Consider the following 27450-nt stretch of genomic DNA (forward strand, 5'->3'; position numbering starts at 1 on the left):
CGCACTGCTTAAGGAGGTGCTATCTACTCTTGATGATTGTGACAACCTGGTCATTCCAGAAAAATTGTGCAAGATGGACAAGTTCCTAGAGGTTCCGGTACACCCCGACGCTTTTCCTATACCCAAGCGGGTGGCGGACATAGTGAATAAGGAGTGGGAGAAGCCCGGCATACCTTTTGTCCCCCCTCCTATATTTTAAGAAATTATTTCCTATGGTCGACCCCAGAAAGGACTTATGGCAGACAGTCCCTAAGGTCGAGGGGGCAGTTTCTACACTAGCCAAGCTCACTACTATTCCTATCGAGGATAATTGTGCTTTCAAAGATCCTATGGATAAAAAATTGGAGGGTTTGCTTAAAAAGATTTTTGTACAGCAAGGTTACCTCCTGCAACCTATTTCGTGCATTATTCCTGTCACTACAGCAGCGTGGTTCTGGTTCGAGGAACTAGAAAAGTCGCTCAGTAGAGAGACTCCGTATGAGGAGGTTAGGGACAGAATTCACGCACTTAAGTTAGCTAATTCCTTTATTTTAGATGCCGCTTTGCAGTTATCTAGATTAGCGGCGAAAAATTCAGGGTTTGCAATTGTGGCGCGCAGAGCGCTCTGGCTAAAGTCTTGGTCAGCGGATGTATCTTCCAAGACAAAATTGCTTAATATCCCTTTCAAGGGTAAAACCCTTTTTGGGCCAGAATTGAAAGAGATTATCTCAGACATCACTGGGGGTAAGGGCCATGCCCTCCCACAAGATAGGCCTTTTAAGGCCAAGAATAAGTCTAATTTTCGTTCCTTTTGCAATTTCAGGAACGGACCGGCCTCCAACTCTGCAGCCTCTAGACAAGAGGGTAATGCTTCGCAAACCAAACCAGCTTGGAAACCGATGCAAGGCTGGAACAAGGGTAAGCAGGCCAAGAAGCCTGCTGCTGCTTACAAAACAGCATGAAGGAGTAGCCCCCGATCCGGGACCGGATCTAGTAGGGGGCAGACTCTCTCTCTTCGCTCAGGCTTGGGCAAGAGATGTTCAGGATCCCTGGGCACTAGAAATAGTTTCTCAGGGTTATCTTCTGGAAACCAAATAAAGAGACAGGCTTTCTTACATTGTGTAGAAGACCTGTTAAAAATGGGAGTGATACACCCAGTTCCAACTGTGGAACAAGGACTGGGGTTTTACTCAAATCTGTTTGTAGTTCCCAAAAAAGAGGGAACCTTCAGACAAATTCTGGATTTAACGATTCAAACAAATTTCTCAGAGTGCCATCGTTCAAAATGGAAACTATTCAAACGATTTTACCTACAATCCAGGAGGGTCAATTTATGACTACCGTGGATCTAAAGGATGCGTATCTACATATTCCTATCCACAAAGATCATTATCAGTTCCTAAGGTTCGCCTTTCTGGACAAACATTACCAGTTTGTGGCTCTCCCATTCGGGCTAGCCACTGCTCCAAGGATTTTCACAAAGGTGCTCGGGTCCCTTCTAGCGGTTCTAAGACCAAGGGGCATTGCAGTGGCACCTTACTTGGACGACATTCTGATACAAGCGTCGTCTCTTTCAAAGGCAAAGGCTCACACAGACATCGTTCTGGCCTTTCTCAGATCTCACGGGTGGAAGGTGAACATAGAAAAAAGTTCCCTGTTGCCGTCGACAAGAGTTCCTTTCTTGGGGACAATAATAGATTCTTTAGAAATGAAGATTTTCCTGACAGATGTCAGAAAGTCAAAACTTCTAAACGCTTGTCAAGTTCTTCACTCTGTTCCACGACCTTCCATAGCTCAGTGCATGGAAGTAGTAGGGTTGATGGTTGCAGCAATGGACATAGTTCCTTTTGCGCGAATTCATCTAAGACCATTACAACTGTGCATGCTGAAACAGTGGAATGGGGACTGTACAGACTTGTCTCCAGTGATTCAAGTAGATCAGAAGACCAGAGACTCACTCCGTTGGTGGCTAACCCAGGATCACCTGTCCCAGTGAATGAGCTTCCGCAGACCAGAGTGGGTCATCGTCACGACCGGCGCCAGTCTAGTGGGCTGGGGCGCGGTCTGGGACTCCCTGAAAGCTCAGGGTCTATGGTCTCGGGAAGAGTCTCTTCTCCCGATAAACATTCTGGAACTGAGAGCGATATTCAATACTCTCAGGGCTTGGCCTCAACTAGCAAAGGCCAGATTCATAAGATTCCAATCAGACAACATGACGACTGTTGCTTACATCAACCATCAGGGGGGAACAAGGAGTTCCCTGGCGATGAGAGAAGTGACCAAAATCATAAAATGGGCGGAGGATCACTCCTGCCACCTATCTGCGATCCACATCCCAGGAGTGGAAAACTGGGAGGCGGATTACCTGAGTCGTCAGACATTCCATCCGGGGGAGTGGGAGCTCCACCCGGAGATTTTTGCCCAGTTGACCCAATTATGGGGCATTCCAGACATGGATCTGATGGCGTCTCGTCAGAACTTCAAGGTTCCTTGCTACGGGTCCAGATCCAGGGATCCCAAGGCGACTCTAGTGGATGCATTAGTAGCGCCTTGGACCTTCAACCTAGCTTATGTGTTTCCACCGTTTCCTCTCATTCCCAGGCTGGTAGCCAGGATCAAACAGGAGAGGGCCTCAGTGATTTTGATAGCTCCTGCGTGGTCACGCAGGACTTGGTATGCAGACCTGGTGAATATGTCATCGGCTCCACCATGGAAGCTACCTTTGAGACAGGACCTTCTTGTTCAGGGTCCATTTGAACATCCAAATCTGGTCTCCCTCCAGCTGACGGCTTGGAGATTGAACGCTTGATTTTATCTAAGCGTGGGTTTTCGGATTCTGTGATAGATACTCTGGTACAAGCCAGAAAACCTGTAACTAGAAAAATTTACCATAAAATATGGAAAAGATATATCTGTTGGTGTGAATCCAAGGGATTCTCATGGAGTAAGTTTAAAATTTCTATGATCCTTTCCTTTCTACAAGAAGGTTTGGATAAGGGATTATCAGCGAGTTCTCTAAAAGGACAGATTTCTGCTTTATCTGTCTTGTTACACAAACGACTGGCAGCTGTGCCAGATGTTCAAACTTTTGTTCAGGCTTTGGTCAGGATCAAGCCTGTTTACAGACCTTTGGCTCCTCCCTGGAGTCTGAATTTAGTTCTTTCAGTTCTTCAAGGGGTTCCGTTTGAACCTCTACATTCCATAGATATCAAAATGTTATCTTGGAAAGTTCTGTTTTTGGTTGCTATTTCTTCTGCTAGAAGATTTTCTGAGTTATCTGCTCTGCAGTGTAATCCGCCCTATCTGGTGTTCCATTCAGATAAGGTTGTTTTGCGTACTAAACCTGGTTTCCTTCCAAAGGTTGTTTCCAACAAGAATATTAACCAGGAAATAGTTGTGCCTTCTTTGTGTCCGAATCCAGTTTCAAAGAAGGAACGTTTGTTACATAATTTAGATGTAGTACGTGCTTTAAAGTTCTATTTAGAAGCAACAAAGGATTTCAGACAAACGTCTTCTCTGTTTGTCGTTTATTCTGGCAAGAGGAGAGGTCAAAAAGCTACTGCTACCTCTCTTTCCTTTTGGCTTAAAAGCATCATCCGAAGGCTTACGAGACTGCCGGACGGCAGCCTCCCGAACGAATCACAGCTCACTCTACTAGGGCTGTGGCTTCCACATGGGCCTTCAAGAACGAGGCTTCTGTTGATCAGATATGTAAGGCAGCGACTTGGTCTTCCCTGCACACTTTTACCAAATTCTACAAATTTGATACTTTTGCTTCTTCGGAGGCTATTTTTGGGAGAAAGGTTTTGCAAGCTGTAGTGCCTTCTGTTTAGGTAACCTGATTGGCTCCCTCCCTTCATCCGTGTCCTAAAGCTTTGGTATTGGTTCCCACAAGTTATGGATGACGCCGTGGACCGGACACACCAATGTTGGAGAAAACAGAATTTATGCTTACCTGATAAATTACTTTCTCCAATGGTGTGTCCGGTCCACGGCCCGCCCTGGTTTTTTAATCAGGTTTGATAAATTTCTTTCTTTAACTACAGTCACCACGGCACCCTATGGTTTCTCCTTTTTTTCTCCTGTCCGTCGGTCGAATGACTGGGGTGGGCGGAGCCTAGGAGGGACTATATGGACAGCTTTTGCTGTGCTCTTTGCCATTTCCTGTTGGGGAAGAGAATATTCCCACAAGTTATGGATGACGCCGTGGACCGGACACACCGTTGGAGAAAGTAATTTATCAGGTAAGCATAAATTCTGTTTTAATGCCGATTACGAGTGGAGCACAAACATTTGCGCTTGAGCAATAAGGAGTTTATCGCGGGGGTTTGCACTTGTCTGGCTTACCGCTCACATAACGAGTTGAAAGTAAACGCGATCACTTGAGCTAGAATGATTGCCGAGACTTCTAAGCTCTGGTTAACTGTTTTGGGAAACTAAAAAGTTGCACAAAACACAAAAAAAAATACATTACAAAGTACACTTACACTCATAATAACACTATATGATAAAAAATATTAAGAAAAATATTGCACACAAAAGTTACAACGGCTCAAAGATATGAGGTCTTAGGTGTTATAATTATTATTAAAAAAGCAGGCAAAATGATTTAACATAGAGATATGTTAAATCATTTACAGACATATATAAACATTTAAACACAAAAATACATATGTACACACTATAAGTGCATTGAAGCCCTTTGCAACTTAAAGGGACAGTAAACCTCAAAAATAATGTAATATAATTCTGCACATAGTGCAGAATTATATAACATTATATTAGCGCAATCTTTATAAAACGTTAGATTCCCTTTGAATTTTTTTAAAAAAACTGCTGTTTTACAGACCCGCTTTTTTACACAGCGCATCGGGCAAGCTGTATAGTCACAGCCTGGCCCGACCGCGCCATAACACTAAGTGCAGCCCGCTCCTGCTCTGTCTGACAGCAGGAGCGAGCTGCACTGTGTATAATGGCGCGGTTGGGCGGGGCTGTGACTATACAGCTGGCCCGATGCGCTGTGTAAAAAAAACAGACTCGCTCAGCAGAGTACAGAGAGCGGGTCTGTAAAACAGCAGTTTTTAAAAAAGTTCAAAGGGAATATTATGTTTTATAAAGATTGCACTCGCTGGGTTAGCGCATGAGCAAAAACAGTTTACTTTTAACTCATAATACGAGTGCAACCCGGCGAGTGCAAAAAGCTTACTTCGAGCGCAATTGACGCTTGAGCTGAAGCGTTAATTAGCGATCCACTTGTATTCTGGCCCTTAGTGTTTATTGTCACTTTAAGGGCTAAATGACCAGCGCCATACATGGTACAGTGCTGGTCGTTAAGGTGTTATATAAGCATGTATGGTGCTAGGTTCAGGTGCCATGTCAGTTATTTGTAAGCAACTGTGCATTTTGCCAGTGGTACGGGATGTGTACTCACTCTAATTTGAGAGTACAGCCCACATCTGTGTCATCAGATGTAATCATAATGAAAAGTGTGGAAAGAGAAGACAACAGGTGCAGCAAATGTCTGATGTGCTGGCGATAGGGAAGCAGCGATTATAAGGTGCACACACATAATGACTAATGTACTGAGTGCTGGTGAAAAGGAAAGAAAAGCATCTGGTGTAGTACTGGAGGACAAAGGGAGCAACAAATTCAGCCATAAAAAGGCTACCAAGCACGCATGAGGTTGCACTCTGTGCAGGGTATACACAGAGCATTGCTGTATGGCGCATGGGGAGTGTGATGCGTGTAATTCATATGAATTGCCACACCCACACAACGGCCTCTCAAAAATGGCTGCAAAACCTCTACACTACTGACATATTTTCTGGGGGATATACAGTATGCTGTGCTTCAGTGAAACCTGTCAGTGTTTTGATTTAAAAATAAATAAATCACTGGCCTCCAATTTATGTGAATTTGGTTTAGAATTTCTGTATTCCCTTTAGTTCAGAAGTTGAATAGAAAAGATTAACGTCTGTTTTGTGTTAAATTTTACTAAATAAAACTGATCTACTGAACTCATAATTTTTTTAAATTTATTTTAATGTTAAGCGGTTATGCTGTAAAAATTTAGTTAAAGGGACAGTCTACACCAGAATTTTTTTTGTTTAAAAAGATAGATAATCCCTTTATTACCCATTCCCCAGTTTTGCATAACCAACACAGATATATCAATACACTTGTTACCTATGTGGTTACCTTGTATCTAAGCCACTGCTGATTGCCTCCTTATTTCAGTTCTTTTGACAGACCTGCATTTTAGCCAATCAGTGCTGACTCCTAGGTAACTTCACGGGGCGTGAGCACAATGTTATCACATCAACTAACGCCCTCTGTCAAAATGCATTCAGATAAGAGGCGGCTTTTAAGGGCTAAGAAATTAGCATATGAGCCTACCTAGGTTTAGCTTTCAAATAAGAATACCAAGAGAACAAAGCAAAATGTATGATAAAAGTAAATTGGAAAGTTGTTTAAAATTGCATTCTCTATCTAAATCATGAAAGTTTATTTTTTTACTAGACTGTCTCTTTAATGGGTCAGGAAACACATTTTTTTCATGTTTCAGATAGAGCATGGCATTTTAATCAACTTTCTAATTTACTGTTATCAAAATGTCTTTGTCCTCTTTGTTGGCTTCTGTTCTTTAACAGCAGGAAGGGGAGCTCAGGAGTGTTCACGTGTCTGGAGCACTATATGGCAGCAGTTTTGCAAGATTGTTACCTGTTTGCAAGAGCAATAGAAGACAGCACTATTTCTTGCCATGAAGTGCACCTGACACGTAACTAGCTATCTCTTCAACAAAGAATACCATGAGAACAAACCAAATGTAATAATAGAAGCACATTGTATTCTTTTTAAAAATGATATGCTGTGTTTGAATTACAAAAATGAAAAAAACATTTTTGGGTTTCATAACCCTTTTAATGGAGCTTATCAATCTACCTACCAACAATACTGGTATAGCTGCAAAAAATATATTTCAGTGTTGCTCAAGATATTTTTTTGAGCACAGAACATTAGCATTTAAATGATTTATTTTTAATCACCTCAACAACACATCCAGCTCATGTCATGCTAACTATCTAATGCTAGCATGTGATATGGGTTAGAAAAGATTGCAGTGCCTGCTGCTGCCCTGTTAAAGTGATGGATATAAATGCTGCTGTGTGGGCTGCTAGAACTCTGACAATAACTTGCTTGTGCAGAAAAAGGTTACTATGGCAACCAGATTTTAAAGAGCGACAAAGAAAATATTGCCCTTAAAGGGACGCTAAACTGTAAGATTTTCCATCTTTCCATTCTAGGAAAGAGCAGCAATGAAGCATGATAAAAATTACTTTGAAATGTTTTAATCTAAAGCTGTTTAAATTGATATGGAACTAAAAGTATAGGGACTTAATAAGCACAACTCCAAAAGCTGTATTGTTTGACAAAAGTATTTTTCAGTAGTGATACATTGATTGATCTGTTCTAGGGCTGCAACTAACGATTATTTTCATAATCGATTAATCGGCCGATTATTTTTTCGATTAATCGACTAATCGGATAAAAAGAGAATCAATAATAATTTTCTATGTTTTAAATAAAATCCACATACTGAGTGTTACAAATATAAACTTCAGAGCACAATTTTATAATTAAACAAAACAAAACCACAAACTGTTTGAAAAGCGGTAGAATTAGAAAGAATTAGACTATCACTGTTAATAACATTCTGTTATTCACTCTTTCAGAAACTTTGCATTGAAATGCAAAAATCTCAACATGTCCACATGCTTCTGGCTAAGGCTGGTTCTCTGTTTGCAGCTATATTTCCTGCAGCAGAGAAAAGGCTGTTGAGGTGTATAAGTAGGGTTTTGCCAATTTCACCAAAGTGGGATATTTATATTTGTTAGCTCTTCACCAATGCTAAATGTTTTCTACCTTGGCAAGGGGCCTCTCAATAAAGTAACCCTTGACTTCATTCTAACATAAAAATATCTTGAATATCTATATGCAATGGTAAATAACCAGCTATAAGGTTAGGGGAAATATCTATACTTATAAAGGTTGAATCTGGTACATATTATCACAATTTATTAAAAATATAAAAAAAATAAAAAAAAATAAAAAGCGTTAAGGACTATATATCAATAACAGGACAAAGCCTTACACATTTATACAGTACATATAATCCGCAATATCAAGCAATACGCTAATAATTGTGCAAACAGATAATAGTGCACATCAATTTAAATAACTCCCATCAATCTAGGGGCAAGGTGTAAACAACAAGCTTTACTATATCATGAAAAGCATAGTTCCAAATCACCAGATTTAATATAAACAATCCAAATGATGACTATTATATCTGGGTTGCACATAAGCCAGGGGTAGTTGTAAACGTATACTGTCCTGAAAAAGTGAAAAGTAGACGTCTGTAGATGTCGTTTAGGCTAAGGACATAACCATAAAACACAATACCATATGCAGGAGTTCATTGGAGTGAAGCAGCTGGTGTTGTGTACAGACCAACTAATTGCAAACCGATTAATCGATTATGAGATTCGTTGACAACTATTTTCATAATCGATTATTATCGATTATGACGATTAGTTGTTGCAGCTCTAATCTGTTCATTATGCTAGTGCAGTGATGGACATTTTTTATATTTTTTTGCCAATCAGTCACAAAAAATATATTTGTAAAAAACCACAGTTCCTCCAGATCACTTTACACATGAATGATTAATAACATGCAATTGGCATAGAAAAAAGCTGATATAGGGTTAACAATCAATTACACAAAGCAAACCTTTGTCATTAAAGCACCCTAATATACTCCATACATACTCTGGGCCCTTAGTGTCACACACTTTGGCTCTCGATATGATTGTCAGCTCTTTCTTCTACTAGATACGACGAGTCCACAGATTCATCCTTACTTGTGGGATATTATCCTCCTGCTAACAGGAAGTGGCAAAGAGCACCACAGCAGAGCTGTATATATAGCTCCTCCCTTCTCTCCACCCCCAGTCATTCTCTTTGCCTATACTAAGTAAAAGGAAGAGGTAAAGTGAAAGAGGTGATAAAATGATAGTTTTTATTTTCTTCAAGCAAGACTTTTTTATTTTAAATGGTACCGGTGAGTGCTATTTTTCCTCAGGCAGCAAATGGAAAAAGATTTCTGCCTGGAGGTTGATGATCTTAGCAGTGGTTACTAAGATCCAGAGGAGTTCCCACAGAATGGCCGAGGAGTACTTGAGAAGCTTCAGTGTGGGGAACGGTTTTCATGCTACAAGCATTGAGGTATGTTCAGCCATTTTTTTCTGAAGAGACTGTGGTATTTCAGAACCGGCTGACATAGTTCCCATGAGGGAAGGGGAAGCAGTAATCCTACAGGCAATGAAGGGATGTTACTGGGACCTGTTATATTATGGGCTATAAATGAAAGACACTGGTTGCATAAATGCAAAGTAAGTGCTGAGCCCCCTGATGCTTTATTGGCCATCTCCGATGTACCCTCACAGTGTTCTGAGTTGGGGGTGGGAGATTTACTGTCTGAGGGAGAGCTTTCAGACTCGGGAAAGATGTTCCCTCTAACAGACTCTCATGTGACGGCCTTTAAGTTTAAGCTTGAACACCTCCGCTTGTTACTCCGGGAGATTTTAGCGACTCTGGATGATTGTGACCCTATTGTAATACCACCAGAGAAATTGTGTGAAATGGATAAATATCTGTAAGTACCTACTTACACTAATGTTTTTCCGGTCCCTAGAAGGATTTCGGACATTGTTACTAAGGAATGGGATAGACCAGGCATTTCGTTCTCTCCCCTCCTATATTTAAGAAAATGTTTCCCATATCTGACACCATTCGGGATTCCTGGCAGACCGTCCCTAAGGTGGAGGGAGCTATTTCTACCCTGGCTAAGCGTACAACTATACCTATTGAGGACAGTTGTGCTTTCAAAGATCCTATGGATAAAAAACTAGAGGGTCTTTTAAAGAAATTGTTTATTCATCAGGGTTTTCTTCTACAACCTATAGCGTGCATTGTTCCAGTAACTACTGCAGCAGCTTTTTAGTTTGAGGCTCTAGAGGAGTCTCTTATGGTTGAAACCCCATTAGATGATATTTTGCATAGAATTAAGGCTCTCAAGCTAGCTAATCCTTTCATTACCGATGCCGCTTTTCAAATGGCGAAATTAGCTGCAAAAAATGCAGGCTTTGCCATTTTAGCGCGCAGAGCGTTATGGCTTAAGTCTTGGTCTGCTGATGTGTCATCAAAATCTAAACTTTTAGCTATTCCTTTTAAAGGTAAGACCCTATTTGGGCCTGAACTAAAGGAGATAATTTCCGACATTACTGGAAGTAAAGGTCATGCCCTTCCTCAGGACAAGACGGTTAAAATGAGGGCCAAACAAAATAATTTTCATTCCTTTCGAAACTTTAAAGGTGGACCCTTTACTTCCTCCTCCGCCACAAAGCAGGAGGGGAGTTTTGCACAATTAAAGTCAGTTTGGAGACCTAACCAGACCTGGAATAAAGGTAAACAGGCCAAGAAGCCCGCTGCTGCTACTAAGACAGCATGAAGGTGCAGCCCCTGATCCGGGACCGGATCTAGTAGCGGGCAGACTTTCTCTTTTCGCTCAGGCTTGGGCAAGGGATGTTCAGGATCCCTGGGCATTAGAAATTGTGACCCAGGGGTATCAACTAGAGTTCAAGGATTTTCTCCCAAGGGCAAGATTTCATCTTTCACGTTTGTCTGTAGACCAGACAAAAAGAGAGGTGTTCTTACGCTGTGTAGAAGACCTATATACCATGGGTGTAGTCTGCCCAGTTCCAAAACTAGAACAGGGGCAGGGGTTTTACTCAAATCTATTTGTGGTTCCCAAAAAAGAGAGAACATTCAGATTTTAGATCTCAAATTCCTAAACAAATTTCTCAGAGTCCCATCGTTCAAGATGGAGACCATTTGAACTATTTTGCCAATGATCCAGGAGGGTGAATATATGACTACCGTGGACTTAAAGGATGCGTATCTTCACATTCCTATCCACAAAGGACTTGTGACTGTTTAGAGGATCCGTATTTGAAAGTTTTCTAGGAAGAATACGCTTGCCTTGTTTTGGTTACACAGGGCTTCCGTAGTTGGATTAACAAGTCTTTCCCTGCTACCAAAGTTCCGGCGGAGGTGTGGAACTGATTATACACAGAGGGGGAAGCGTTCTTGGAGCAGCTGAGTACCAGGAGTTTTTACAACATTAACCGCTTGCTGCTGTTTGATTGTTTAAGTGCTTTTATTTCTAATAAACATTGTAAGTGTGATTCTTTGAGCGCGGTTGCCACTGTGTGTTTTATTGCACTTGAGTTCTGTTTGCGCTTTTTTCTTTTAGAGTGAAAGATCATCACCAGTTTCTCAGGTTCGCCTTCCTGGACAAACACTACCAGTTTGTGGCCCTTCCTTTCAGGTTGGCCACAGCTCCCAGAATCTTCACAAAGGTGCTGGGGTCCCTTCTGGCGGTTCTAAGGCCGTGGGGCATAGCAGTGGCGCCCTATCTGGACGGTATTTTGATTCAGGCGTCAACTTACCAGCTAGCCAAATCTCACACGTACATCGTGTTGGCTTTTCTGAGATCTCACGGGTGGAAGGTGAATATCCAAAAGAGTTCACTAGTTCCACTGACAAGAGTTCCTTTCTTAGGAACTCTGATAGACTCGGTAGACATGAAAATATTTCTGATGGAGGTCAGAAAGTCAAAGATCCTAACTACTTGCCGAGCACTTCAGTCCACTCCTCGGCCATCAGTGGCGCAGTGTATGGAGGTCATCGGATTAATGGTAGCGGCAATGGACATCATTCCGTTTGCTCGCTTACATCTCAGACCACTGCAGCTGTGCATGCTCAGACAGTGGAATGGGGATTATGCGGATTTATCTCCTCAGATAAATCTGGATCTAGAAACCAGAGACTCTCTTCTTTGGTGGTTGTCACAGGATCATATGTCCCAGGGAATGTGCTTCCGCAGGCCAGCATGGGTCATAGTGACGACGGACGCCAGCCTCTTGGGCCGGGGTGCAGTCCGGAATTCCCTGAAGGCTCAGGGTGTTTGGACCCAGGAGAAGTCCCTACTTCCAATCAATATTCTGGAACTGAGAGCAATATTCAACAAGCTTCAAGTCTGGCCTCAGTTGGCCTTGGCCAAATTCATAAGATTCCACTCGGACAATATCACGACTGTAGCATATATCAATCATCAAGGGGGAACAAAGAGTTCTCTCGTGATGATAGAGGTTTCCAAGGTAATTCGATGGGCAGAGACTCACTCTTGCCATCTATCAGCAATCTATATCCCAGGAGTAGAGAACTGGGAAGCGGATTTTCTAAGTCGTCAGACTTTTCATCCAGGGGAGTGGGAGCTGCATCCGGAGGTGTTTGCGGCATTGATTCTTCAATGGGGCATACCGGAATTGGATCTGATTGCATCTAGTCAGAATGCCAAACTTCCTTGTTACGGGTCCAGATCAAGGGATCCCCAAGCAGTACTGATAGATGTCCTAGCAGTACCTTGGTCGTTCAACCTGGCTTATGTGTTTCCTTCTTTTCCTCTCCTACCTCGTCTGATTGCCAGAATCAAACAGGAGAGGGCTTCGGTAATCTTGATAGCGCCTGCGTGGCTACGCAGGACTTGGTATGCAGATCTAGTGGAAATGTCATCTCTGCCACCGTGGATACTGCCACTGAGAGAGGACCTTCTCATTCAAGATCCATTCCAACATCCAAATCTAAATTCTCTGCAGCTGACTGCCTGGAGATTGAAAGCTTGATTTTATCCAAGCGGGGATTCTCTGAGTCGGTCATTGATACCTAGATTCAAGCTCGATAGCCTGTCACTAGGAAAATTTACCATAAGATATGGCATAAATATCTTTATTGGTGCGAATCCAAGGGCTACTCATGGAGTAGGATTAGGATTCCTAGGATTTTGTCCTTTCTCCAAGAAGGATTGGAGAAGGGATTATCAGCTAGTTCCTTAAAGGGACAGATTTCTGCTTTGTCAAATTTACTACACAAACGTCTGGCGGATGTCCCAGACATTCAGTCTTTTTGTCAGGCTTTGGTCAGAATCAAGCCTGTGTTTAAACCTGTTGCTCCGCCATGGAGTTTGAATTTAGTTCTAAATGTTCTTCAAGGGGTTCCGTTTGAACCGATACATTCCATAGATATTAAGCTTTTATCTTGGAAAGTTTTGTTTTTAGTTGCTATCTATTCTGCTCGAAGAGTTTCAGAGCTTTCTGAGTTACAATGCGACTTGCCTTATCTTATATTCCATTCTGATAAGGTGGTTTTGCGCACTAAACCTGGATTCCTTCCTAAGGCTGTTTCAAATAAGAATATTAATCAGGAAATTGTTGTTCCTTCTCTAATCCTTCTTCTAAGAAGTAGCGTCTGTTACATAACTTGGACGTGGTTCGTGCCTTGAAGTTTTACTTACAAGCAACCAAGGATTTCCGTCAAACATCTTCTTTATTTGTTGTTTATTCTGGAAAGCATAGGGGTCAAAAAGCTACGGCTACCTCTCTTTCTTTTTGGCTGAAAAGCATCATTCGTTTGGCATACGAGACTGCTGGACAGCAGCCTCCTGAAAAAATTACAGCTCATTCTACTAGAGCGGTGGCTTCCACATGGGCTTTTAAAAACGATGCTTCTGTTGAACAGATTTGTAAGGCTGCGACTTGGTCCTCCCTTCATACTTTTCCAAATTTTACAAATTTGATACTTTTGCTTCTTCGGAGGCTATTTTTGGGAGAAAAGTTCTTCAAGCAGTGGTGCCTTCTGTTTAGGTATCTGTCTTGTCCCTCCCGTTCATCCGTGTCCTGTAGCTTTGGTATTGTATCCCACAAGTAAGGATGAATCCATGGACTCGTCGTATCTAGTAGAAAAAAAGGAAATTTATGCTTACCTGATAAATTGATTTCTTCTACGATACGACGAGTCCACGGCCCTCCCTGTCAATTTTAGACTGATTTTATTTTTGTATTTAAAACTTCAGTCACCTCTGCACCTTTTTAGCTTGTCTTTTCTCTTCCTATACCTTCGGTCGAATGACTGGGGGTCGAGAGAAGGGAGGCGCTATATATACAGCTCTGCTTTGGTGCTCTTTGCCACTTCCTGTTAGCAGGAGGATAATATCCCACAAGTAAGGATGAATCCGTGGACTCGTCGTATCGTAGAAGAAATCAATTTATCAGGTAAGCATAAATTTCCTTTTTTTCTTTATTTTATTTTTTATACAAAGTATAAGTTTGACCCTTTCTTCATTTGCAATCAAATATATTCTAAAATAAATTATTTTAAATTCCTTCATCATGCATTTTACACTGTGAGATAAGTTTCTACTATTCTCAGCATTTTCTGTTGTACGTTAAGATTAAAGGGATATTTGTTTTCTTGTTTTTTTTTATGATGACATTTTAGTAGTAAAATTAAATTAAACTAAAATGTCTCTGTCTTTGTTTTTTTGTGTGCTTTTTTAGGTATTCCAGTTGATGTCATGGTGAATATTTTTATTAACAGTTTTGGATCTATACAAGAAACAACCATGGTAAGAGGTGAACTCTAAAATGAATTTGCTGTTTATTTATTTAAATATATGTATTGTTCTCTTGCATTCTCCCACATTTAGCAAAACAAAACAGGAAGCGGGTAGTTAATGACCATTGTTGTAATCATTTTAGGTACTACTTGGAGAACTAGACATTTCTCCTGTTAAGTGTAGTCAGTCCACGGGTCATCCATTACTTATGGGATATTAACTCCTCCCTAACAGGAAGTGCAAGAGGATCACCCAAGCAGAGCTGCTATATAGCTCCTCCACTCTACGTCATACCCAGTCATTCTCTTGCACCTAACTAATAGATAGGATGTGTGAGAGGACTGTGGTTGTTAAACTTAGTTTTTATTTCTTCAATCAAAAGTTTGTTATTTTAAACGGCACCGGAGTGTGTTGTTTTTTCTCAGGCAGCATTAGAAGAAGAATCTACCTGAGTTTGTGTATGATCTTAGCGGACGTAACTAAGATCCATTTGCTGTTCTCGGCCATTCTGAGGAGCGAGGTAACTTCAGAACAGGGGACAGCGGGCAGGTTCACGTGCAAGGAGGTATGTTGCAGTATATTATTTTCTAAGGAATGGAATTGACTGAGAAAATACTGCTAATACCGATGTAATGTAAGTACAGCCTTAAATGCAGTAGTAGCAACTGGTATCAGGCTGATATGTATGTATGTTTACACTTAAGTATTTCTGGGGAATGGCACTTCACTGGGAAAATACTGTATACATATAACTTTTAGCCTAATCTGCAGTGTGAGCGGCTAGCAGCAGGCTTTTTAATAACATTTCATAATTTATATTTTAAACGTTTACTGGCATGTTAATCGTTTATTTATCTGAGGTACTTGGTGAAAAAAAATTTGGGGCGTTATTTTCCACATGGCTGTCGTTTGTTTTGAATTAAATCAGTTTACTGAGCTTCCCTCACTGTTGTATTATGAGTGGGAGGGGCCTATTTTGGCGCTTTTATTGCGCAGTAGAAATTCAGTCACAGTCTGCCTTTTTCTCCCTGCATGATCCAGGACGTCTCTACAGAGCTCAGGGGTCTCCAAAACTAGTTTTGAGGGAGGTAATCACTCACAGCAGACCTGTGAGACTGTGCTTTGACTGTGATAAAAACGCTTATATTTTCAATTGTTATCCGTTTTTTGGTATTAAGGGGTTAATCATCCATTGCTAGTGGGTGCAATCCTTTGCTAACTTAATGCATTTACTGTGAAAATTTGGTTTCTATAACTAATCCGGTTCATTGTTATTTCAACTGTGACAGTTTTTGTGTGCTTCTTAAAGGCACAGTAACGTTTTTTATATTGCTTGTAAATTTATTTGAAAAGTATTTTCCAAGCTTGCTAGGCTAATTGCTAGTTTGTTTAAACATGTCTGACACAGAGGAATCTCTTTGTGCAATATGTTCAAAGGCCAATGTGGAGCCCAATAGAAATTTGTGTACTAATTGCATTGATGCTACTTTAAATAAAAGCCAATCTGTACATGTCAAGAAAATTTCACCAGACAACGAGGGGAAAGTTATGCCGACTAACTCTCCTCACGTGTCAGTACCTGCATCTCCCGCTCAGGAGGTGCGTGATATTGCGACGCCAAGTACATCAGGGCGGCCATTACAAATCACTTTACAAGACATGGCTAATGTTATGACTGAAGTTTTATCTAAATTGCCAGAACTTAGAGGTAAACGCGACCACTCTGGGGTGAGAACAGAGTATGCTGATAATGTTAGAGCCATGTCTGATACTGCAGAACATGAAGACGGAGAGCTTCATTCTGTGGGTGACGGATCTGATCCAAATAAACTGGACTCAGACATTTCAAATTTTAAATTTAAGCTTGAGAACCTCCGTGTATTATTAGGGGAGGTATTAGCGGCTCTGAATGATTGTAACACGGTTGCAATCCCAGAGAAATTATGTAGGCTGGATAGATACTATGCGGTACCGGCGTGTACTGACGTTTTTCCTATACCTAAGAGGCTTACAGAGATTATTACCAAGGAGTGGGATAGGCCCGGTGTGCCCTTTTCCCCCCCTCCTATATTTAGAAAAATGTTTCCAATAGACGCCACCACACGGGACTTATGGCAGACGGTCCCTAAGGTGGAAGGAGCAGTTTCTACTCTGGTTAAGCGTACCACTATCCCGGTGGAGGATAGCTGTGCCTTTTCAGATCCAATGGATAAAAAGTTAGAGGGTTACCTTAAGAAAATGTTTACTCAACAAGGTTTTATATTACAACCCCTTGCATGCATTGCGCCTGTCACGGCTGCGGCGGCATTCTGGTTTGAGTCTCTAGAAGAGACCATTAGCTCAGTTCCATTGGATGAAATTATAGACAAGCTTAGAGTCCTTAAGCTAGCTAATTCATTTATTTCTGATGCCGTAGTACATTTAACTAAGCTTACGGCTAAGAATTCCGGATTCGCCATTCAGGCGCGCAGAGCGCTGTGGCTAAAATCCTGGTCAGCCGATGTGACTTCTAAATCTAAATTGCTTAACATACCTTTCAAAGGGCAGACATTATTTGGGCCCGGTTTGAAAGAAATTATCGCTGACATTACTGGAGGTAAGGGCCATGCCCTGCCTCAGGACAGAGCCAAACCAAGGGCTAGACAGTCTAATTTTCGTGCCTTTCGTAACTTCAAGGCAGGAGCAGCATCAACTTCCTCCGCTCCAAAACAGGAAGGAACTGTTGCTCGTTACAGACAGGGCTGGAAACCTAACCAGACCTGGAACAAGGGCAAGCAGGCCAGAAAACCTGCTGCTGCCCCTAAGACAGCATGAAGTGAGGGCCCCCAATCCGGAAACGGATCTAGTAGGGGGCAGACTTTCTCTCTTCGCCCAGGCTTGGGCAAGAGATGTCCAGGATCCCTGGGCGTTAGAGATCATATCTCAGGGATATCTTCTGGACTTCAAAGCTTCTCCTCCAAAAGGGAGATTTCATCTTTCAAGGTTGTCAGCAAACCAGACAAAGAAAGAGGCGTTTCTACGCTGTGTACAAGATCTTTTGCTAATGGGAGTGATCCACCCGGTTCCGCGGTCGGAACACGGACAAGGGTTTTACTCAAATCTGTTTGTGGTTCCCAAGAAAGAAGGAACCTTCAGACCAATCTTGGATTTAAAGATCCTAAACAAATTCCTAAGAGTTCCATCGTTCAAAATGGAAACTATTCGGACAATCTTACCCATGATCCAAAAGGGTCAGTACATGACCACAGTGGATCTAAAGGATGCGTACCTTCACATACCGATTCACAAGGATCATTACCGGTACCTAAGGTTTGCCTTCCTAGACAGACATTACCAGTTTGTAGCTCTTCCCTTCGGGTTGGCTACTGCTCCAAGAATCTTCACAAAGGTTCTGGGTTCTCTCCTGGCGGTACTAAGACCGCGAGGAATATCGGTAGCTCCGTACCTAGACGACATTCTGATACAAGCGTCAAGTTTCCAAGCTGCCAAGTATCATACAGAGTTAGTACTGGCATTTCTAAGGTCACATGGGTGGAAGGTGAATGAAGAAAAGAGTTCTCTATTGCCACTCACAAGAGTTCCTTTCTTAGGGACTCTTATAGATTCGGTAGAAATGAAAATTTACCTGACAGAGGACAGGTTAACATAACTCCTAAATGCTTGCCGTGTCCTTCATTCCATTCCACACCCGTCAGTGGCTCAATGCATGGAGGTTATCGGTTTAATGGTAGCGGCAATGGACATAGTTCCCTTTGCACGCCTGCATCTCAGACCACTGCAATTGTGCATGCTAAGTCAGTGGAATGGGGATTACTCAGATTTGTCCCCTATGCTGAATCTGGATCAAGAGACCAGAAATTCTCTTCTATGGTGGCTCTCTCGGCCACATCTGTCCAAGGGGATGCCCTTCAGCAGACTAGATTGGACGATTGTAACAACAGACGCCAGCCTGCTAGGTTGGGGCGCTGTCTGGAATTCCCTGAAGACTCAGGGATCATGGACTCAGGAGGAGAGTCTCCTTCCCATAAACATTCTGGAATTAAGAGCAGTTTTCAATGCCCTTCTAGCTTGGCCTCAACTAGCAACTCTAAGGTTCATCAGGTTTCAGTCGGACAACATCACGACTGTGGCTTACATCAACCATCAAGGAGGGACAAGGAGTTCCCTAGCGATGATGGAAGTCTCTAAGATAATTCTCTGGGCAGAGTCTCACTCTTGCCACCTATCAGCGATCCACATCCCAGGCGTGGAGAACTGGGAGGCGGATTTCCTAAGTCGCCAGACTTTTCATCCGGGGGAGTGGGAACTTCATCCGGAGGTCTTTGCCCAAATACTTCGGCGTTGGGGCAAACCAGATATGGATCTCATGGCGTCTCGCCAGAACGCCAAGCTTCCTTGTTACGGGTCCAGGTCCAGGGACCCGGGAGCGGTCCTGATAGATGCTCTGACAGCACCTTGGACCTTCAAGATGGCTTATGTGTTTCCACCCTTCCCGATGCTTCCTCGATTGATTGCCAGGATCAAACAGGAGAAAGCATCGGTGATTCTAATAGCGCCTGCGTGGCCACGCAGGACCTGGTATGCAGATCTAGTGGACATGTCATCCTGTCCACCTTGGTCTCTGCCTCTGAGACAGGACCTTCTAATTCAGGGTCCTTTCAAACATCAAAATCTAATTTCTCTGAAGCTGACTGCATGGAGATTGAACGCTTGATTTTATCAAAGCGTGGATTTTCGGAGTCAGTAATTGATACCTTAATACAGGCTAGGAAACCTGTTACCAGGAAAATTTACCATAAAATATGGCGTAAATATTTACACTGGTGCGAATCCAAGAGTTACTCATGGAGTAAGGTTAGGATTCCTAGGATATTGTCTTTTCTACAAGAAGGTTTAGAAAAGGGTTTATCTGCAAGTTCTTTAAAGGGACAGATCTCAGCTCTGTCCATCCTTTTACACAAACGTCTGTCAGAAGTTCCAGACGTTCAGGCTTTTTGTCAGGCTTTGGCCAGGATTAAGCCTGTGTTTAAGACTGTTGCTCCACCGTGGAGCTTAAACTTAGTTCTTAACGTTTTACAGGGTGTTCCGTTTGAACCCCTTCATTCCATTGATATCAAGCTGTTATCTTGGAAAGTTCTGTTTTTAATGGCTATTTCCTCGGCTCGAAGAGTCTCTGAGTTATCGGCCTTACATTGTGATTCTCCTTATCTGATTTTTCATTCAGACAAGGTAGTTCTGCGTACTAAACCTGGGTTCTTACCTAAGGTAGTCACTAACAGGAACATCAATCAAGAGATTGTTGTTCCATCATTGTGCCCTAACCCTTCTTCAAAGAAGGAAAGACTTCTGCACAATCTAGACGTAGTCCGTGCCCTGAAATTTTATTTACAGGCAACTAAAGATTTTCGCCAAACTTCTTCCCTGTTTGTCGTTTATTCTGGACAGAGGAGAGGTCAAAAAGCATCTGCTACCTCTCTCTCTTTCTGGCTTCGTAGCATAATACGTTTAGCCTATGAGACTGCTGGACAGCAGCCTCCTGAAAGAATTACAGCTCATTCTACTAGAGCTGTGGCTTCCACGTGGGCCTTTAAGAATGAGGCCTCTGTTGAACAGATTTGCAAGGCTGCAACTTGGTCTTCTCTTCATACTTTTTCCAAATTTTACAAATTTGACACATTTGCTTCTTCTGAGGCTGTTTTTGGGAGAAAGGTTCTTCAGGCAGTGGTTCCTTCCGTGTAAAGATCCTGCCTGTCCCTCCCGTCATCCGTGTACTTTTAGCTTTGGTATTGGTATCCCATAAGTAATGGATGACCCGTGGACTGACTACACTTAACAGGAGAAAACATAATTTATGCTTACCTGATAAATTCCTTTCTCCTGTAGTATAGTCAGTCCACGGCCCGCCCTGTTTTTTATGGCAGGTCTAAATTTTAAATTAAACTCCAGTCACCACTGCACCCTATAGTTTCTCCTTTCTCGTTTGGTTTTGGTCGAATGACTGGGTATGACGTAGAGGGGAGGAGCTATATAGCAGCTCTGCTTGGGTGATCCTCTTGCACTTCCTGTTAGGGAGGAGTTAATATCCCATAAGTAATGGATGACCCGTGGACTGACTACACTACAGGAGAAAGGAATTTATCAGGTAAGCATAAATTATGTTTTTTAACAAATTATTTAACTTAAAACATTGGATTCTGTTGCCCAGCTCCTGTTTTTGAAGTATAATGATTTAACTGCTGACAAAAAATAAAAGATTTTAAAGAAAAAATAGAGTTATGGTGATGACAAAAGCAAAATATGATTTGTAAAAGAAAAAAAAAAACAAGCAATCATGGTACAAAATATACAGTTGCTTTTTTCATTTTTTTTTTGCTTGTAAAGTAAATAATGAATTTGAAATAGTTGCGTCAAAAATGTGTTCATTAACTAAACAAACTAATGAACCAATACTAAATCTATTTATTAGTTTATTTAGTTTTACCCTATATATTAAATGAAGAAACTTACAGCTAGATTACGAGTTATGCGCGCTATAGGGAAATTAACGAACACAACAAAAGTTGCGTGTTATTTAACCCCCTATAGCGCAGCCATTACAAGTTTTCAAACAGCCGGCTTGTGCATGCAATATGGTGGTTTCCTTCTTAATATGGGAAGAGTCCACTGCTGCATTCCTTACTTGTGGGAATACTGAACCTGGCCACCAGAAGGAGGCAAAGACACCCCAGCCAAAGGCTTAAATACCTCCCCCACTTCCTCATAACCCCAGTCTTTCTTTGCCTTTCATCACAGGAGGTTGGCAGAGAAGTGTTAGAAGATTTCGGAGTAGTACTCTTGGAGATTTGACTGGAGTTTTAAGTAATCCTGTCAGCCTCTCAGTGAGAGCATGGATGAAAGTTAGAGTCCGGAGATGCAGGGAGAGTCTTTCTGCAAAACCATCCCGACTCATATTAACAGCTCCATAAGCAATCAGCATTGTTGAGTTTCGCTGTCTGCTTTCTTCACTCAAGTCCATGTCAGAAGCAATGCTTCTATCTGTCACACTTGAAAGACCGTGTTACTGTTCCACGGCATAGATTCTGGTAAGATTGTTTCATATTTTATGCATGTATGATAACGCAAGAAGACAGGGTCACAGTGTTTCTCCTTTTATCTGTATGGAATCAAGGGTTAATATCTCTGGAAGGGGATTATTGAACAGGGGGGATTAATCACATAATTTTATTTTATTATGATTATGCTGTGACATGTGTGAGATGAGGCTCAGGCAGATGTTGAAACGTACTGGTTTTACTTTAGTTTTTGGAAGCTGCGCAGCGTGAAAGGCTTGGCGTGCTTTTTTCCCATAGCAGGGGCGGTCCTGCATTGCGCACCACGTGACCGGGTGTGGTCACACTGATTTCCTCTTTCCTGACCGTGCGGTTTACCAGAGAAGAAGCGGTTTCTCTGTTTGGCTTGTGTCATAGGAGGTGGTGAATGCGCCAGCCATTGGGGGTATAAATGTGCCGTTTTATCTTATTATTCAATAGTCTGCTTTATAAGCACAAGCTATGGAGGATTCTGATGCATTAGAGGGTACTCGCTCTTTACCTGTCTATATTGAGAGGAGGCCGCGGTATACCCGCCTGCTCAATTATGTTCCACATGCCTTGATAAAGTAATCATGTCAAAGAAAGTTAATATGTTTGATACCACTGAGCCGTCCACCTCTGAGGAGTCTCCGTCCCATGAGGTGCGATCCCTACAGTCATCTCCCAATACACATGCAGCTTCCCGTAGCACTTCTAATCCTCCATCTGGAGGGGCCCTTTTGTCGCCAGACTTTACTGAACAGTTACAAATGGCAGTGTCTGCGGCCTTTAGTGCTTTACCTCGCCCTGCTAAGCGCAATCGAAAGGTCAAATATTGCTATCCTTCCCAGGGTTCATATACTAGCTTATTGGATTTATCTGATACAAGATTAAATGATGATGAAGATGCCTCTGATACTTCAGAGGGTGCTCTTTCTGGGTCGGAATCTGCTGCCTCTAAGCCTCCAGCTTCGGAGGAACCAGACTTTAGATTTAGAATAGAAGATTTTCACTTTCTGCTAAAAGAAGTTTTGGCTACTAAAATTGCCTGAGGAACCTTTGATTCCTAAATTAGATAAGGTCTAGGAAGACAGGGTTGTACCACAGACTTTCCCGGTTCCCGTAAAGATGGCGAACATTATTAAGAATGAATGAGAAAGAATTGGTTCTTCATTTTCCCCTTCTTCTTCCTTTAAAGAATTGTTCCTGGTTCCGGACTCTCAATTTGGAGTTGTGTTGTTCCATCCCTAAGGTGGATGGTGCTATCTCCACGCTTGCTAAACGCACTACTATCCTACTTTAGGATAGTTAATCATTTAAAGAGCCCATGGATAAGAAAATAGAAACTCTGTTAAGAAAGATGTTTCAACATACAAGATATTTGTTTCAACCGGCAGCGGCTGTTGCTGTGGTTGCTGGAGTGGCTACCTACTGATGCAACTCCTTATCTGAGTTGATCGAGGTGGAGTGTCCCCTCGACGTGATCCAGGAAAGAATTAAAGTGAATGTAAATTTTGATGCTAAAGTGCCCGTTTTTTAAAAATTCGATTAAAAACAGGGGCACTTTAATTCATGAAAATCTACATTTCACTCGTGTTATGAAAAAATACTTACCTTTTAAACTTGACAGCCGCTCCAGCTTTCCCCGGTTGTCGCAAGCCATTTCTGACATCAGAAATGATAGATCGGTCTTCCTCCAATCACGGCTCTCCCCCCCCCCCCCCTCATTTTAGACCCAGGAAGAGGCTTTGTGACGGGCGGAGGAAGCTGGCGCGGCTGTCAAGATTAAAAAGTAAGTATTTTTTAACAACACGAGTGAAATGTAAATTTTGATGAATTAAAGTGCCCCTGTTTTTAATCGAATTTTGCCGAAACCGGGCACTTTAGCATCAACATTTACATTCACTTTAAGGCCTTAAGGGTGGCTAATTCTTTTATTTGTGGTGCAAATATGCAGATTTATTCGCCTGAATGCTAAGGCTTCAGGTTTTTCTGTTCAAGCCCGTAGGGCACTCTGGCAGAAGTCCTGATCTGCGGACATGACTTCGAAGTCAAGGCAAATAGGCAGAGGGGGAGGGTAAGAGAGCTGTTTGGGGGATCAGGGAGGTTGGGGGCTAAGGGGGGATCCAACACTGCAGCATACATATAACAAAATTAAACCTTATTTCTCTTGTTAAGTGTATCCAGTCCACGGATCATCCATTACTTTTAGGATATTCTCCTTCCCAACAGAAAGTTGCAAGAGGATCACCCACAGCAGAGCTGCTACATAGCTCCTCCCCTCACTGCCATATCCAGTCATTCTCTTGCAACTCTCAACAAAGACGGAGGTAGTAAGAGGAGAGTGGTGTATTATAGTTAGTTTTTAACTTCAATCAAAAGTTTATTTTTAAATGGTACCGGAGTGTACTGTTTTATCCCAGGCAGTATTAGAAGAAGAATCTGCCTGTGATTTCTATGATCTTAGCAGAAGTAACTAAGATCCACTGCCGTTCTCACATATTCTGAGGAGTGAGGTAACTTCAGAGGGGGAATGTCGTGCAGGTTTTCCTGCAATAAGGTATGTGCAGTTAACATATTTCTAGGGATGGAATTTGCTAGAAAAATGCTGCTGATACCGGATTAATGTAAGTTAAGCCTAAATGCAGTGATTTAATAGCGACTGGTATCAGGCTTATTAACAGAGATACATACTCTTATAAAAATGTAATATAAAACATTTGCTGGTATGTTAATCGTTTTTATATATGTTTGGTGACAAAACTTATTGGGGCCTAGTTTTTTTCCACATGGCTGGCTTGATTTTTGCCTAGAAACAGTTTCCTGAGGCTTTCCACTGTTGTAATATGAGTGGGAGGGGCCTATTTTAGCGCTTTTTTGCGCAGCTAGAATTACAGACAGAGACACTCAGCTTCCTTCTGCATGATACAGGACATCTCTGAAGGGCTCAAAAGGCTTCAAAAGTCGTGTTTGAGGAGGGTAACAACCACAGTAGACCTGTGGCAGTTGTGACTGTGTTAAAAACGTTTTTGTCATTTATTATTCCGTTTTTGGTATTAAGGGGTTAATCATTCATTTGCAAGTGGGTGCAATGCTCTGCTGACTTGTTACATACACTGTAAAAATTTCGTTAGTGTAACTGCCTTTTTTCACTGTTATTTCAAATTTTGTCAAAATTTGTTTCTCTTAAAGGCACAGTAACTTTTTTTATATTGCTTGTTAACTTGGTTTAAAGTGTTTTCCAAGCTTGCTAGTCTCATTGCTAGTCTGTACAAACATGTCTGAAACAGAGGATACTTGTTCATTATGTTTAAAAGCCATGGTGGAGCCCCATAGGAGAATGTGTACTAAATGTATTGATTTCACCTTAAACAGTAAAGATCAGTCTTTATCTATAAAAGAATTGTCACCAGAGGGGTCTGTCGAGGGGGAAGTTATGCCGACTAACTCTCCCCACGTGTCGGACCCTTCGCCTCCCGCTCAAGGGACGCACGCTAATATGGCGCCAAGTACATCAGGGACGCCCATAGTGATTACTTTGCAGGACATGGCTGCAATCATGAATAATACCCTGTCAGAGGTATTATCCAGATTGCCTGAATTGAGAGGCAAGCGCGATAGCTCTGGGGTTAGACGAGATACAGAGCGCGTAGATGCTGTAAGAGCCATGTCTGATACTGCGTCACAATATGCAGAACCTGAGGACGGAGAGCTTCAGTCTGTGGGTGACGTCTCTGAATCGGGGAGACCTGATTCAGAGATTTCTAATTTTAAATTTAAGCTTGAGAACCTCCGTGTATTACTTGGGGAGGTGTTAGCTGCTCTGAATGACTGTGACACAATTGCAGTGCCAGATAAATTGTGTAGGCTGGATAAATACTATGCAGTGCCGGTGAGTACTGATGTTTTTCCAATACCTAAAAGGCTTACAGAAATTATTAGTAAGGAGTGGGATAGACCTGGTGTGCCCTTTTCCCCACCTCCTATATTTAGAAAAATGTTTCCAATAAATGCCACTAAACAGGACTTATGGCAGACAGTCCCTAAGGTGGAGGGAGCAGTTTCTACTTTAGCAAAGCGTACCACTATCCCGGGTTGAGGACAGTTGTGCTTTTTCAGATCCAATGGATAAAAAAATAGAGGGTTAACTTAAGAAAATGTTTATTCAACAAGGTTTTATTTTACAGCCCCTTGCATGCATTGCGCCTGTCACTGCTGCGGCGGCATTCTGGTTTGAGGCCCTGGAAGAGGCCATCCATACAGCTCCATTGACTGAAATTGTTGACAAGCTTAGAACACTTAAGCTAGCTAACTTATTTGTTTCTGATGCCATTGTTCATTTGACTAAACTAACGGCTAAGAATTCCGGATTCGCCATCCAGGCGTGTAGGGCACTATGGCTTAAATCCTGGTCAGCTGATGTGACTTTAAAGTCCTAAATTACTCAACATTCCTTTCAAGGGGCAGACCTTATTCGGGCCTGGTTTGAAAGAAATTATTGCAGACATTACTGGAGGTAAGGAACATACCCTTCCTCAGGACAGGGCCAAATCAAAGGCCAAACAGTCTAATTCTCGTGCCTTTCGAAATTTCAAGGCAGGTGCAGCATCAACTTCCTCTGCTTCAAAACAAGAGGGAACTTTTACTCAATCCAAGCAGGCCTGGAAACCTAACCAGTCCTGGAACAAGGGCAAGCAGGCCAGAAAGCCTGCTGCTGCCTCTAAGACAGCATGAAGGAGCGGCCCCCTATCCAACAACGGATCTAGTAGGGGGCAGACTCTCTCTCTTCGTCCAGGCGTGGGCAAGAGATGTTCAGGATCCCTGGGCGTTGTAGATCATATCTCAGGGATATCTTCTGGACTTCAAAGCTTCTCCTCCAGAAGGGAGATTTCACCTTTCAAGATTATCTGCAAACCAGATAAAGAAAGAGGCATTCCTAAGCTGCGTACAAGATCTCCTTGTAATGGGAGTGATCCATCCAGTTCCGCGGACGGAACAAGGACAGGGGTTTTATTCAAATCTGTTTGTGGTTCCCAAAAAAGAGGGAACCTTCAGACCAATTTTGGATTTAAAGATCCTAAGCAAATTCCTCAGAGTTCCGTCATTCAAGATGGAAACTATTCGAACCATTTTACCCATGATCCAAGAGGGTCAGTACATGACCACAGTGGACTTAAAGGATGCCTACCTTCACATTCCGATTCACAAGAATCATCATCAGTTCCTAAGGTTTGCCTTTCTAGACAGGCATTACCAATTTGTAGCTCTTCCATTCGGGTAGGCTACAGCCCCAAGAATTTTTACAAAGGTTCTGGGCTCACTACAGGCGGTCATAAGACCGCGAGGCATAGCGGTGGCTCCTTACCTGGACGACATCCTGATACAGGCGTCAAGCTTTCAAATTGCCAAATCTCATACAAAGATAGTTCTGGCATTCCCGAGGTCGTATGGGTGGAAAGTGAACGAAAAAAAGAGTTCTCTATCTCCTCTCACAAGGGTTTCCTTCCTAGGGACTCTAATAGATTCTGTAGAAATTAAAATTTACCTGACGGAGTCCAGGTTATCAAAACTTCTAAATGTTTGCCGTGTTCTTCACTCCATTCCGCGCCCCACGGTGGCTCAGTGCATGGAAGTAATCGGCTTAATGGTAGCGGCGATGGACATAGTGCCATTTGCGCGCCTGCATCTCAGACCGCTGCAATTATGCATGCTCAGTCAGTGGAATGGGGATTACACAGATTTGTCCCCTCTACTAAATCCGGATCAGGAAGCCAGAGATTCTCTTCTCTGGTGGTTATCTCAGGTCCATCTGTCCAAGGGTATG

General features: G+C 42.3%; 1 protein-coding gene across 1 annotated transcript in view; it reads left to right on the forward strand.

The window, feature by feature from the left end:
* The window catches only part of GLRB (glycine receptor beta), a 437385-nt gene that overhangs the window by 108017 nt on the left and 301918 nt on the right, over window positions 1–27450 (forward strand). Inside the window, exon 4 of the mRNA XM_053703772.1 lies at window positions 14498–14565. Coding sequence (XP_053559747.1) covers window positions 14498–14565 — 68 coding nt within the window. The remainder of the gene's footprint in view (window positions 1–14497; window positions 14566–27450) is intronic.

This window comes from Bombina bombina, chromosome 2 (assembly GCF_027579735.1).
Source record: "Bombina bombina isolate aBomBom1 chromosome 2, aBomBom1.pri, whole genome shotgun sequence".
NCBI lineage: Eukaryota > Metazoa > Chordata > Amphibia > Anura > Bombinatoridae > Bombina > Bombina bombina.